Raw genomic sequence first — 12842 nt, forward strand, 5'->3', positions numbered from 1 at the left:
TTAAAATAAATAAATAGATAAGCCTCATTATATCTGTGCTGATATCATCCCCTGGTCAGGGGCATGTCTAAAGGGTGGCACAGGGTGGCACTGCTCCTCTATGAAATATAACAGGAACAACATGTGACCCCCTTTAAGACAACATTAATCATTATTGCACACCCACACTTGTACAACACTGTGTTTTTTGAGCAATTATGCTCAAAGCACTAGAAATAACTAAATTCTAAATTCTGTGCATGAAATTTTACTCTGTATATAATATGTAAATTAGGAAATTAATTAGCTTTACTTGCAAAGAAATGAACATCAGAGTGAAAGTTTTGTCCTCAAATAAATGCCTAACTAAATGACATTATTATCATGAACTTACCTTTATTTTCTCACACCGAAAATAAATTAAAGACGCACTGAATGCTGGGATTCTGCAGGAGCGGGGAGGTTGCGGAACGCCATCTTTAAACCCCACAAGAGGCCAGCTACAGTTGTGCACCGGGATGAAAAACACTACCCCTGTAGCGGGATATTAGGTCAGATCGTACAGAGTGTGTAGTTGATTTCCGATTAAGTAAATAATAAAGAACACCACGATGGGACTGTAAGGAGACGGTCTCAGAACACCGCGAAAGCCTTAAAATGTTGTTATCATAGGCAGACAACAACAATAGACGGAAAGACAACAACGGACTAGCTCGCTAACTCGTTCGCTAGCAGCTTGCCAAGCACTGCGCTGTTTTCAGGCGTTGACTAAAGCTAGGAGCTAACTAGCTGCTTCATTAGCAAATACATCCGTTTGTGGTGAAATTTGACCGGAGGAGACTTATAGCTGGCACTGCGTATCCAGCTAAATCCGCTGGGGCAGACCGCCGTCTCTTTGCCACTTTTTATAGTCATTTTCTTTTACTACAGTTTACGCTGTTTCTTTAGCTAGCTGAAAGCTAAGTCCCGACTTCTCCCCCTCCCCAGCGGCCCAGCCGGAGATGCGTGGAAGATGTCGGTGTCGGGGCTGAAGGCCGAACTGAAGTTTTTGGAGTCCATTTTTGATCCAAACCACGAACGATTCAGGATAATTGACTGGAAACCTGACGAACTGAGTTGCCAGTTTAATGTAACTGGGGAAAAGCTATTAATTATCCACTGTAATATAACGGTAAGTGGACGAGAATTCAGATGCCGGGGTTTTGCCTTGTTGGTAGCTAGCGAGCTAAAGTTAGCCGGTTAACTTGATAGTCAGGTAATAAGCTGCCTTCACAACCGTACAGTCTGACGCTAAGTGGGACAGGTTTTACATAGTTGAAATAACCAGTGTCATTTCGCTATTTGTTAGGTGATATTTGTTCAGGCAGTTCACATTACGCAATGTTTTTAGGCAATCCCAGCATTTAGCTCACGATGCATCCAGAATGCTAATGTCGTCAACTCAAATTTTCGTATGTAATTGTAAAATTCAATGCGTTAAAAATCCCGCAACGCGTGTAAATAAGTGTTAAACGCATTGGTATCATTGTGTTGTGTTTTTTGTTGTTTCTAGGAATCTTATCCATCTACACCGCCAATTTGGTTTGTGGACTCTGATGACCCGAGCTTGGCTCAAGTTTTGGAGAGATTGGAAGATGTGAGAAAAGGCAGCACTCTGGTAGATATCCTTATATTCTTAGTGCACTTTGTGACATGGGACACTTTAGGAATAGAGCTGCTCATCACTTTAACAACCTCAAAACCATAACCAAATAATGATGTAAGCTGGCCTCACTTTAAAGGACGAAACATATTTCCATATTTTTAAGCAGTTATCAACAATACAGATGGCTCCAACATGTATTTTAGATTATTCCAAGACACTATTAGCATAAGCAAACTCCAACTTTAGTGTCACTCCTTATTTTTCCCCATGTCATTCAAAATGCACCTGCAGGCGTATAGAGGAGCATATTTTTAGGCTAGACCTACATGTCAAAAACCACTCGATATTGTTACAACAGCTGGATTCAGATTAGTACAATAAACAAAGAACAGATGGAATGCATTTCTTTTAAAATATGAGATAAAATTTAATATCTTAAATATGAACTTGTATGTATTTTTGTGTTCATACTTCTAGGCTAGATATTGTAGTTTCATATTATTTGTTAACCTGGATGCTTCCCAAAAAGATTCAAAATGCTACAGCGAGAAGACTAACATGGGGCTAATATTTATTCCATATTAGTGTCTTTTAATTGCCTACCTGTTAAATTCTTAACAGGTTAAATTCTTCAAAGTGGAGACTTTCTTGTTGTTCCTAATAGAATGGGAAGTATGGCTTCCAGCTATCGGGTTCCTCTCTTGTAGAAGCAGTTCTCTGTTTAGGTTTAGGAAGCAGGCATACATTTTTAGGAGTAGGCTTAAAATTCTCAGTTCCTGATGAAGCTTATAGAGGAAACTGGATCAGGTGACCCTTAACCATCCCCTAGGTATGCTGCTATAAACTCAAGCTGCTGGGGGGTGTCCCATGATGCACTTGTTCTTCCCTTGCCTCTCTTCATTTCTTTTTTAATTTCATTCATTTACCTGTAGTATCACACAGTTGTGCGCCATGGATGTTTTTCTGTTTTTCTACTGGCTCCTTTAGTTTCTGCTTTGGTGTTTGTCTCTCTCTCTCTCTCTCCTCCCCCACCCCCCATGTCCCTTTTTTTTTTTTTTTTAAATTTAACATTTTTTCTTCTTTTTTTAAACTAGTGTTGTGTTTACAAAATGCACACCTTTTTACATAGGCTTTCAAATCTAAAAGTCTTCCGTGCGTCAGTGTGTGCGTGTACTTAAGGAATTTGATAAGCATGTCAACAAGCAGGTTTGTTGTTTGTTCCAGTGATATTAGATCACCAGGACAATTTTAGAGGTCAAAATATCTGACAAGTAGTCAGATATTCAAGTAGGTTCTTATGTAATCCCTGGTATGAGGTGTACATTATGTACTTTTTTCGGGGGGAGGGGCGCAGTGTTAGTGTTTGGACAGGAGGCCTTTTTTTTTTGGTTGGTTTTACTTTTGTTTGCTACTTAATTTGGTCTATATAAGGATTACAACATTGTGAAGCTGTGTGACATTTGAGTGAGACAAACCTTTGTCTTTGTAGATAGATAAGATCTCCGTTACCTTTTTTTTTTCTTTTTTTTTTTTTTATGCGCAGATGTTTTTGGTGGTACAGTTTCTCAGCTGCACTAAATTTACAACAGCATAATACACCTGTTTAAAGATTGTCATCCATCCTTTTGTCTAAATACAGTGCTAGTCTTCCCACATTTGTTTGCAGCACTGCTAATGTTCTATGTTTAATTCTTAGCTTTAAAAGTTATATGTGGGTCATTTATCCAAAACTAATTTCTATACTCATAGTGTGTGCAACTTTTTTTTTTCCCAGAAACATGTGAAAGTCAATGTTTCTGCTATATGGCCTTGCTCTGTATTCTTATTTGCAAACTTGTATAGTTGCTCCAATTCTTTTTTTTGTTTTTCCTTTCAAGCTTTTACAGCAGTTGAAGAAACTAATTTGTGACCTATGTCGACTGTATAATCTTCCCCAACATCCTGATGTGGAGATGCTGGACCAGCCCTTGCCTGCAGGCCCTGTGGGACAAGACAGAAAGGCAAGTCTACCCACTTGATGTTGTCAAATCCAGCCTAATGGACAATAGCTTCTCAGATTACTTCTAATGAATATGCCTTGCTAAAATACCTTAATGTAGATTGGGATGTTTTATTTTGCACTCAAAAACCACTTATAGTTAGTTATGAAATGACCCTCTACATTATAAACACCCTTGGTGATTCATGTGAGGCTCTTCTTCAAGTCAGTGAATTGGCACTTCCCATGTTTAGTAAAATGTGTTCTCCTGTTTTTTAAAATATTATTTTGCAAACTAATTAACTCCTTATGGTCTATGTTGTTTTTGTGTGTGTAGCATGGAACAGAGGAGGTCACATCTGAAGAAGAAGATGAGGAGGAAATGGGAGAAGTAAGTAATCCTCTTCAGTCTAAAAAACCTGATGCATTACTCTGGAGCCTGTACTTTGAAACAAATTCAACATGCCCAGAATCTCTGTTCCTTGTCTGCCTTTACATTCCTCATAGTTATCAACATGAAAGGGTCTGCTGATTTTTTTTCTTTCCCAAAGTAGGATAAAACTATAAGATTAAAAATATATGAACAGGTTAAACACATGGGTGCTAAAGGCAACACAACTTCTGCAGCCAAATCAGGGCTGTGCGCGAGTCTCAGTGATATATGCTGTATAAAGTGTAATATATGCTGTATGAATGTTTGAATTTTAAGCTCCTTTGGTCAGTAAGAGTAGAAAAGAGCTAACATATTAGTAAATATCAGCAAGGAAAGTCAGCAAAAATTCAGACACTGTTAGTTAACAGATTTATCAGTAGTACAGCTCTATCATTAAGTAATGAGAGAAACCAATAGATCAGATTTTTTTAAGGTCTTATTTATTTAAAAAAAAAATTAGCTGGTACCTCAGTGGTGTTTAATGGTCTGAAAGCAACTTTCTGGGATAAATGTGAAAACAGAATTCAAAAGTCTTCTTCCAAACATTTAGTTGCAAATATATGACCTGTTTTCTTAAACTTAAACACATTAAAGTATGTTTAAGTTTGTTAAGTATGTTTAAGTTTATAAAACAAGATTTTAAAATTGCTTCAAGGAGAAGGGGTGGGGTATGATACAGTTAGTTCCTTCTAATAATTCATATTTCATACTGATGTTGATCAACAAAAAGACAGAATTTAGATGTTATAAAATACTTTTAATTGTCTTGGTATCTGTGCACGGAGGTCTCTTCCAAGAATGCGGTAATGCTGTTGCTACCCAGGGTCAAATTTAAAGTGAAACCCAGTAAGCCCAAGTCATGCTTTGTGAATTGACTTTTTTTGTCTTTGTTTATATTTTTTTTTCCCTCGACTCCTTAATTTGTATGGATTTTATGTGGAGTACTTTTGGCCTTGTTTATGTATTATAATTTGAAAAATGTTTGATGAAAATATCCACAAGTTATGCATGTATGACTATCATCATAAAATCAAACACTAATAACTTTTCTCATCTTATCACACTGCAATTGTCTTAACCCTGGGCTTTTTGTTTTGTTGTATATGTGTATGCTGTTGTTATTTAAAATGTTTGAAATATTAAGTATGATCCAACAGGACATCGAGGATTTGGACCACTATGAAATGAAAGAGGAGGAGCCCGTAGATGGGAAGAAATCTGAGGATGATGGGATTGAGAAGGAGAATTTGGCAATCTTGGAGAAGATCCGAAAGAACCAGCGCCAGGACCATTTGAATGTAAGTTTCAGGAAAAAAGGCCGGTTAATATTTATCACACCTTGCTTCTAATTCATTAATCTATGCAGCATTTCGGTATACCCCGTTTGTCATTAGTGATTGCATTAGTGAATTACTTTTTTTTTTTTTTTTTAAACTTCTGCCCTTGAAAACAACATTAAAGTTGTTTATTTTGGGGGGGGGGTTAATATTCCCAGGAATGTAGCTGTTGTAGTTCATAGACTGTTTCATGTGCACACATATATATACATAACAAAAGATGCCCTCAATGTGGGGTACTCATATAAATATTGATGTCTGATATGATAAAGCTTTGTCTCTGATACTGGCCCAGCTTAAGTAAAAATGGCAGCTTTACCCCTAGGACTGCATTCTTTGTCTTTTATAGTTGTCTTATATTTTCCAGGGAGCTGTGTCTGGCTCAGTGCAAGCCTCTGACCGTTTGATGAAGGAACTAAGAGAGATCTACAGGTCTCAGAGTTATAAGACAGGTATAAACAGTACACACTGATTTGTTTAACCTTTGAGCAACAAAAAATAATCACACATAAATGTATCATGGGTCCTGTCTTTGTTTGTAATGGAGGAATATTTTTGAACGTTAGGCATTGCAATATGAGAGCCGTGGCATTTACATGGTCAGAGGAAAGTATTTGGGAAGATGTTTAGTGTGCTCAATTCCTTACTCTCACCATTGTGAGGTACCTTACTCTTTCTGTCTTGTCCTAATGAGGTCAGGACATGAACACTCATGTGGGTGTGGTGATTGTACTGTAGGCATCTACACCCTTTACTGTTTATTGACAATCTTTCTATAGCAACACACCGTAGAATAAGAATATTGGCTGACAGCATGTGACGGTGGGTCATATTAAACAAAATGCATTTTATACTTTGCCTCCGTGTCTTACGCACCACTCTCAAGGGGGAGCTGATCAAAAGGACAGGGTTTATTAGGGAGTCTGCTACTAGGCCTTGCAATTGGAGATATCTGAAGGTTCAATTTTAAACAATTTCTTTTGCAGGCATCTATTCAGTTGAACTTGTTAATGACAGCCTATACGAATGGCACGTCAAACTGAGGACGTAAGTAACTTTAGGATATCGAGTCATGAATTAAAAAAAAAAAATAATAAATTATATATATGTGCAAAAAGGCAAACTGTGCGATTTTTATGACCTACAGGGTGGATCCAGATAGCCCTTTACACAGTGACTTACAAGTGCTAAAGGAAAAGGAGGGAATGGACTACATTTTACTAAACTTCTCATATAAAGTAAGTAAACTTGATGTGTTGCTAACAAAATCAAAGTAAATAGCAATGTAGGAATCTTTTGAAGTAAAATGAACCTTTTTTCTGGTTACTTCTGCAGGATAATTTCCCTTTTGATCCACCATTTGTCCGGGTAGTTTCTCCTGTGCTTTCTGGAGGGTAAGTTAATTTTCTTGGTACACTTCTATAATTTCTTCCCTTTTAAGTTGCCATTATCAAGCAGAGACTGCATTAGTGTAAGATTTAAAAAGTGACTCTGCCTTATTGTTTCCTTTCCCGTGCTTTAGTTATGTTCTTGGCGGAGGTGCCCTGTGCATGGAACTTCTTACTAAACAGGTATTTTCAGAATGGTTTCATAAAATGCAGATGGCAAATTTAGGTATTGCCTTGGTTTGTTTTTCAATGGGTTTTTTTCCCTTCTACTCTTTGAATATATATATTTTTTAAACCTGCTGTTAGTGACATTTGGTTTTCTGATTGCAGGGTTGGAGCAGTGCCTATTCCATTGAGTCTGTTATCATGCAGATCAATGCCACTTTAGTTAAAGGAAAAGCCAGAGTGCAGTTTGGAGCCAATAAAGTAAGTGAGGAAGCTTCATTTCAGCTCTGATATAATGGTGGATTCACATTGTGAATTATGTGACCCAAAGTGACAGGGGCTTTCACACAGTTACATGGTTCTAAGTGATGGCCAGTCATACTGTGCAACAGCCTCTTGTTTTGGTAGTGAATGTTGGATTTGTTTATTAATTCCTATCAAATTGGACTGAGTAGGGATGCACAGTACAGGCTGTCTCAGATAGGAAGCAAAACAGCTTTTCATCTTTCTCGGCATGACATTGCAATAGTTTTCAGTTATTGCAATTTATTCTTTCCTAATGACAACAGATCTGATAATAAGTGTAGTTCACCTGTGTTTTTCCTGCACACCACTTTTAAGGCTATTTGTGTAAAACATGTTGCAGGTTTGCATGTATAGTCTACATATAGAGTCTTAAAATGAAGCCAGTCTTCATGTTTGATGTTAGATTAGTCTATTATAAGTTGGATAGTTAAAAAAAAAAAAAATACCAAAAAGAAGAAAGTAAAATTGAGTCAGACAGGGGACCACACCAGCCCATTTGTGAAAATATATACAGTTGATGACTTAAGCCCCTTTTTCCATTAGTACCTACTCGGATCAACTCCCCACGGATTGCCACGACTCAACTCGGATCGTCGGGTTTTCCATTATAATCCAGTACTACCTAACTTGTGTGGTTGTCGTCATAGCAGCTTGTCCGAGCGTCCTGTGATCTAATTAATATGTGACACAAACGCTACAAAAAGGTGGATGTTGAGGCAAGTTGTTTGTTGTAGCCATATCCCTCATTGCTGGGTTTCGAAAATGGCGGTTTTCATTTTTACGTGTACGAGACGCTCTTATGACTCATCGAATGGCGCTACTGACCAGCCAGTCGGTGGCATGCAGTCTGAAGACGCCACATTTTGGTACCTGCTTGGATCGCTTGAAACCCGAGCGATCTGAGCAGGTACTAAAAATGTATCTGGTACCAGGTACTGTGACCTAATTGAAAACTGTGGCAAACCATGCTGAGTCGATCAGAGTAGGTACTAATGTAAATAGGACTTCAGTGAGTCTGAGAATAAAGGGAAACATCATCTTACTGTTGCTACAGGTTTTGCACTGTATAAAGGTTTTATTGCACATTTTATTCCCTGTAAATTTTCCCCTGTAAATTTTCTCCTCCATTAATTTGTCCAAAAATGGACAAATTAATGGAAGTGGAACAGTTTGGATTTTGTATTTGTAGTTTAAAATATCTCTGTTATCATAATCAGAATACTTTATTAATCCCTAAGGAAATTATATATTAACCCAGAATTCTTAACACTTAAGTACTGAAGGTAGTGTGTGGTGCACTACAGGTGCAGTCTAGCTTGAATGGTGATGGTGTTTGTAAATGCAGTCTGGTATGAAGGACAAAAAAGTGTCTTCATTATCATCTACCTTGCACACTGTTTTGGTCTTGATGTTAGAGCTAGCTAGATAATGATCACCTTTCTTGTAGGAAACAGCTGTCGTTGCAATTTGCTTATTCTCCAATGTTATCCTAAACTCAGTGCTCATGGTAAAGTTGGCTTTATTTTCATCTTTTAATGCAGAATCAGTACAATCTTGCCAGAGCACAGCAGTCCTACAAATCCCTGGTTCAGATCCATGAAAAGAACGGTGAGTGTTTTCTGTCTCCAGTTTCATACAGAATACATTGCAGACCTTGTTTACTGAAACCAAAACCCTCTCAGCCATTAAAGCCGAGGGATATTGGATCATTAACTGTGGTGTGTATATATACCTAACATGGACTACATTTGAATGTAGTCTGCTTCTGATTCATGTCACTCTGCTACAATAAAACCTGTTTTTGATTAAATAAAATAAAGAATTTAGGAACTGAACATATTTATTACATATATATATATATGATTAATGACAATGAATGCAATTGAAAAGGACTGCTGGGGGAAAAAAACAAACATACAAAGCCAGATCCTAATGTGCACTATATGTCCTTAGTCTAACATCTGAAAAAAAATTGCATGGTGGTTTTGGTTCTTGCACCAGTCACCACACATGTTGCTAAATTCAGATGCAAGCCAGTGAGGTAGAAAGTAATGTGGTCAATCATTTTTGACATTCGCTATTATTGACTTTGTTTTCCTTTACCCTGTAGTCATCGTCTTCCTTTATCTTCCTTTCCTAGGCTGGTACACACCCCCTAAGGAGGATGGCTAATACAGACTGTTGCCTTTCCTGAACTGGGACCATATGTCTTAGATTTTTCTTTTCCTTTTCCTTGCGACCAATATTGTTTTTATCCTGCAAACTATTTTTGTTATCTACATGACACTTGGAACTCTATACCAAATTTCCCATTAATTGACAACCCAGAAACTAGCACACAAACATAGAGACATCCCACCTCTACATGAAATTTACATCCAATTTCATTAGCTATTGAAAAAAGTGTCCTCTCCTCAGATATTACTTCCCTTTATACTTCTGTTGTCTGATGCAATCAGATTATCTTTTTCATTCAACATTTGTCCCATACTTCATTAAATCGGTAGATTCAATATTATGTGCTTTCTCACCCTTTGGTTTTGGCATTGAGCATGCCAACGTTACTTGCTGGCTGTGGATTGAAAGGTGCGGCATGGCTTTATCCTCCAGCAGTGGCAGTCTGATGTTCCAGTTGCCAGACAAGGCCTTTCTGGTCACAAACTGGATCTGAGAATGGCTTGTGACATTCCCTAATATGATGCACTGGTAGCTGGGAAGGACATTTAAATGCTAGTGTTTGGAAGGACCCCCACCTTTTCTCTCCTTGGATGGCCTCTGTAATATTGTGCTCATATATTATCTTTCATGCCAAGACCCCTCCTCTGGAATAACATGATTCTGGGGATAGTTTGCTTTCAAACCTCTGTCTTTTAAAGCTTGAAACCTTGAGTTTGGGAAGAAGATGATGAGACTTTTCCAGTCTGAGTGGCACAGCCCATAATGACGAACAGCATCCTCCTGGGCTCCGAGTGGGAGATCTCTGTTATCATCCCAAGCAGCCACTGGACCACCTCCTGCAGGAGAGATGTGGTGCCTGAGTGGCAACATAGAAAATCTCATCAGGCAAAGCAGGGGCATGTTCGGATTGGATTACACTGTAATGTAGTTGATTTTAACTCCACATGTAAACATGTACATTTGTATTTCTGCAAAAGGATTTAATTGTTTATAATGTAACCTTGTCGGGGTCTTTGGCTGGGCAGAGACTGTATTACAATATACTCTTGACTATTAACTGCAGGGGCACTGCAACTTCTCAAGACCCATTTAGAGTAAGAAAGTTGCTTCATTGACACTCTTGCAGAAGGAAAGAAAAGTTCACCATGTTCTTATGTAAGCTTATGACTACTGCGGTTTTTGTTGTTTTTATAAATATATATATATATATCCTTATTTTATTGACAGCAGTGACAGTAATCATTCCCCTTATTTGATGGCACCTCTAACTACAATGACCCTAACAATATTGGCATAGATGCAGCTGTTCCTGGCATGCCAAAGGTTTGGCTATTCATATCTAATCACTTAAACCAGACGAACCTCAGTAAGGCTATGCAGTGAAGACAGTCTTGTGGAGTTTTGTTGAGCTGAAAATTAGTCTTAAGACCTTAACAGTATAGTTACCTGCTTAGTTATTGTAACTGGTCTACATCCTGACCACTTTTCCAATTTTGCAGTCTAGGAAAAAAGTGACCTTTTACCTGCTGACTTTTCCTTGACCTCATGGCTGTTTTAAAGTTCAGTCAGAGCTACAAATTCACAGCAATAGTCTTGACCATATACCTTTCCATTTACCTTTCCTTACCATTCTAGCTTCACACTTGGCAAGATCAACTCGAGGCTGTTCCATTTCCAGAATATTTGGTCAGGTTTGATAAATATTTGTTCAGATTTGCCACAGGAAAGACCTAGCTCTTCCCATTACCACCTCTCTGGTTACTATTCATGACCACTCTCAGCGCTGCTGTACCCCTCAGCATGCTGAGGCTTTGATGTAATGTGAATAATATGCAGAAACTGTGGAGCATTCCAATTAATGCAGTTACACGTTTGTTGTGGGTGTTCTGTTGTGTGGTTACTTGCATTGTTTTCAGTATGTTGTCCTGATGACCAGCGTAGAAAGCTTAGTTATGCTATTTCATACAGGCATTCCTCATATTTGAGTTTATTTAGAATTTCCTCAGTGATACTGACCTCAGTCTCAACAGTGTGAGATGGGTACAAAGCATAGAGCTTGTTCGTGTTCAGCACGTCTGCCATGTATTGAGGCTTGCAGGATATGGCGAGAATCACCCTCTTGTGTTGTTCTCACCACAACAATCTCAACATGACTATGGATTATTGGCATGGTTGTTAACTGTTATGATGTGCATTGGTATTCACTTCACTCCGGTAATATTGTTGAGCCCACCCCTGCATTATCTGGAGAAGCAAACTCAGGAATACATACTGCACACTCGATTTTCCAAGCTCTTGCTTCAGAATATCGTCATGAAAAAGGAAAAAAAAATTGAATTTGGCAATCTTTTTTTGGGCTGTTTTAAAACTACGCCCCCTTTTTACCTGTAGGTTTTATTGTCAAATTGCAGATAGGATTCTGAGGTTAATATTTACTTGGCAAGTGTTTGGAATGATTTAACAAAATGGAGAAGAGATGTTTTTTGATTATAAAGCACTTGATCAGGAGTTAAGGAAACATCTACCCTGTGTCTTTGATATTGCTGTATTTTGCATGTCCATTTATCAGTGGATCGTTTCCCCTAAGCAACCAAAGACAAGTGGTTGGCTGTTTGGTTTTTGTTTTTTTGTTTGTTTTTTTTTTAATAGATGTATCCAGTTTTTCAACACATGTGTACTTGTGCTTTCCTACTACATCAGTGCACAGAATTGTTTCTCCCTGTGTGCTGTTTAATGAACCAGGTCAGCTACAGTATGAGACTCATGGACTTACAAGACATCCTACCTGGTTGGATTACTTTTTCAAAGATGCCGGGGTTCCCAACAAAAGCCGCAGTTCAGATTCCTGTGCCATCAGATCAATTATAATCCTGCATCTTTAACTTGACCTTTTTGGGGTAATGGTGTACTCAAGTCTGTTGTGCTCCAAATAAGAGCTTTTATTACACCAACATATGTCTGACTAACAAAACCTTGGCTTGACGAGTAACGTATCGGAGGACTGAACTAGCCTGAAACTGGGTTCCTCACCTTGCTTCATTAACTGCGGTGGCCGGGTTATAAAGTTATGCACTGTCGGCATGCTTTGTTTTCGTTTAATTTCGTTTCTTTTTCTTTTTTTTTTCCATTGCAAGGGTGATTTTGACCATGTAAAGTAATTTGTAAACTTGCATCAAGTTTATGAATAAAGAATTTTATGAATTTTTTATTTCTTTATTTATACAAGTTGATTAGAAGTATGGAAGTAAGATGATCTCTACTTATTCATTTTGGGGTTGAGTTGAAGATGTAGGCTATTTCAGCTGCCAGGGCAAAAGGTAGAATATACACTGGAAAACCTGGTGTTGGAGTACAATATGTTACTCTAGCCTAAATGGTAATTAACAGATTTTGAAACTAAAGTGTAAAACTTTTTTGGTTACACGCATGCATA

General features: G+C 38.0%; 1 protein-coding gene across 1 annotated transcript; it reads left to right on the top strand.

The window, feature by feature from the left end:
* The first annotated feature begins 438 nt into the window (after window positions 1–438).
* Window positions 439–12610, top strand: ube2q1 (ubiquitin-conjugating enzyme E2Q family member 1). Its single transcript, XM_006779811.3, has 13 exons — window positions 439–1150; window positions 1532–1636; window positions 3502–3624; window positions 3940–3993; window positions 5193–5333; window positions 5740–5824; window positions 6359–6419; window positions 6520–6610; window positions 6708–6766; window positions 6895–6943; window positions 7091–7186; window positions 8773–8839; window positions 9372–12610. The coding sequence occupies exons 1-13, from the start codon at window positions 992–994 to the stop codon at window positions 9401–9403; spliced, it is 1122 nt and encodes a 373-aa protein (XP_006779874.1). The 5' UTR covers window positions 439–991; the 3' UTR covers window positions 9404–12610.
* The last annotated feature ends 232 nt before the right edge of the window (window positions 12611–12842 follow it).

Source organism: Neolamprologus brichardi, chromosome 1 (genome assembly GCF_056152115.1).
Source record: "Neolamprologus brichardi isolate AB-2024 chromosome 1, ASM5615211v1, whole genome shotgun sequence".
NCBI classification, from domain to species: domain Eukaryota; kingdom Metazoa; phylum Chordata; class Actinopteri; order Cichliformes; family Cichlidae; genus Neolamprologus; species Neolamprologus brichardi.

Coding starts and splice junctions, on each gene's coding strand:
- ube2q1 (XM_006779811.3), top strand. CDS start 992: ATGTCGGTGTCGGGGCTGAAGGCCGAACTGAAGTTTTTGGAGTCCATT. Junction 5,334..5,739: donor AGCGCCAGGACCATTTGAAT/GTAAGTTTCAGG, acceptor TATATTTTCCAG/GGAGCTGTGTCTGGCTCAGT. Junction 6,420..6,519: donor TGGCACGTCAAACTGAGGAC/GTAAGTAACTTT, acceptor TATGACCTACAG/GGTGGATCCAGATAGCCCTT.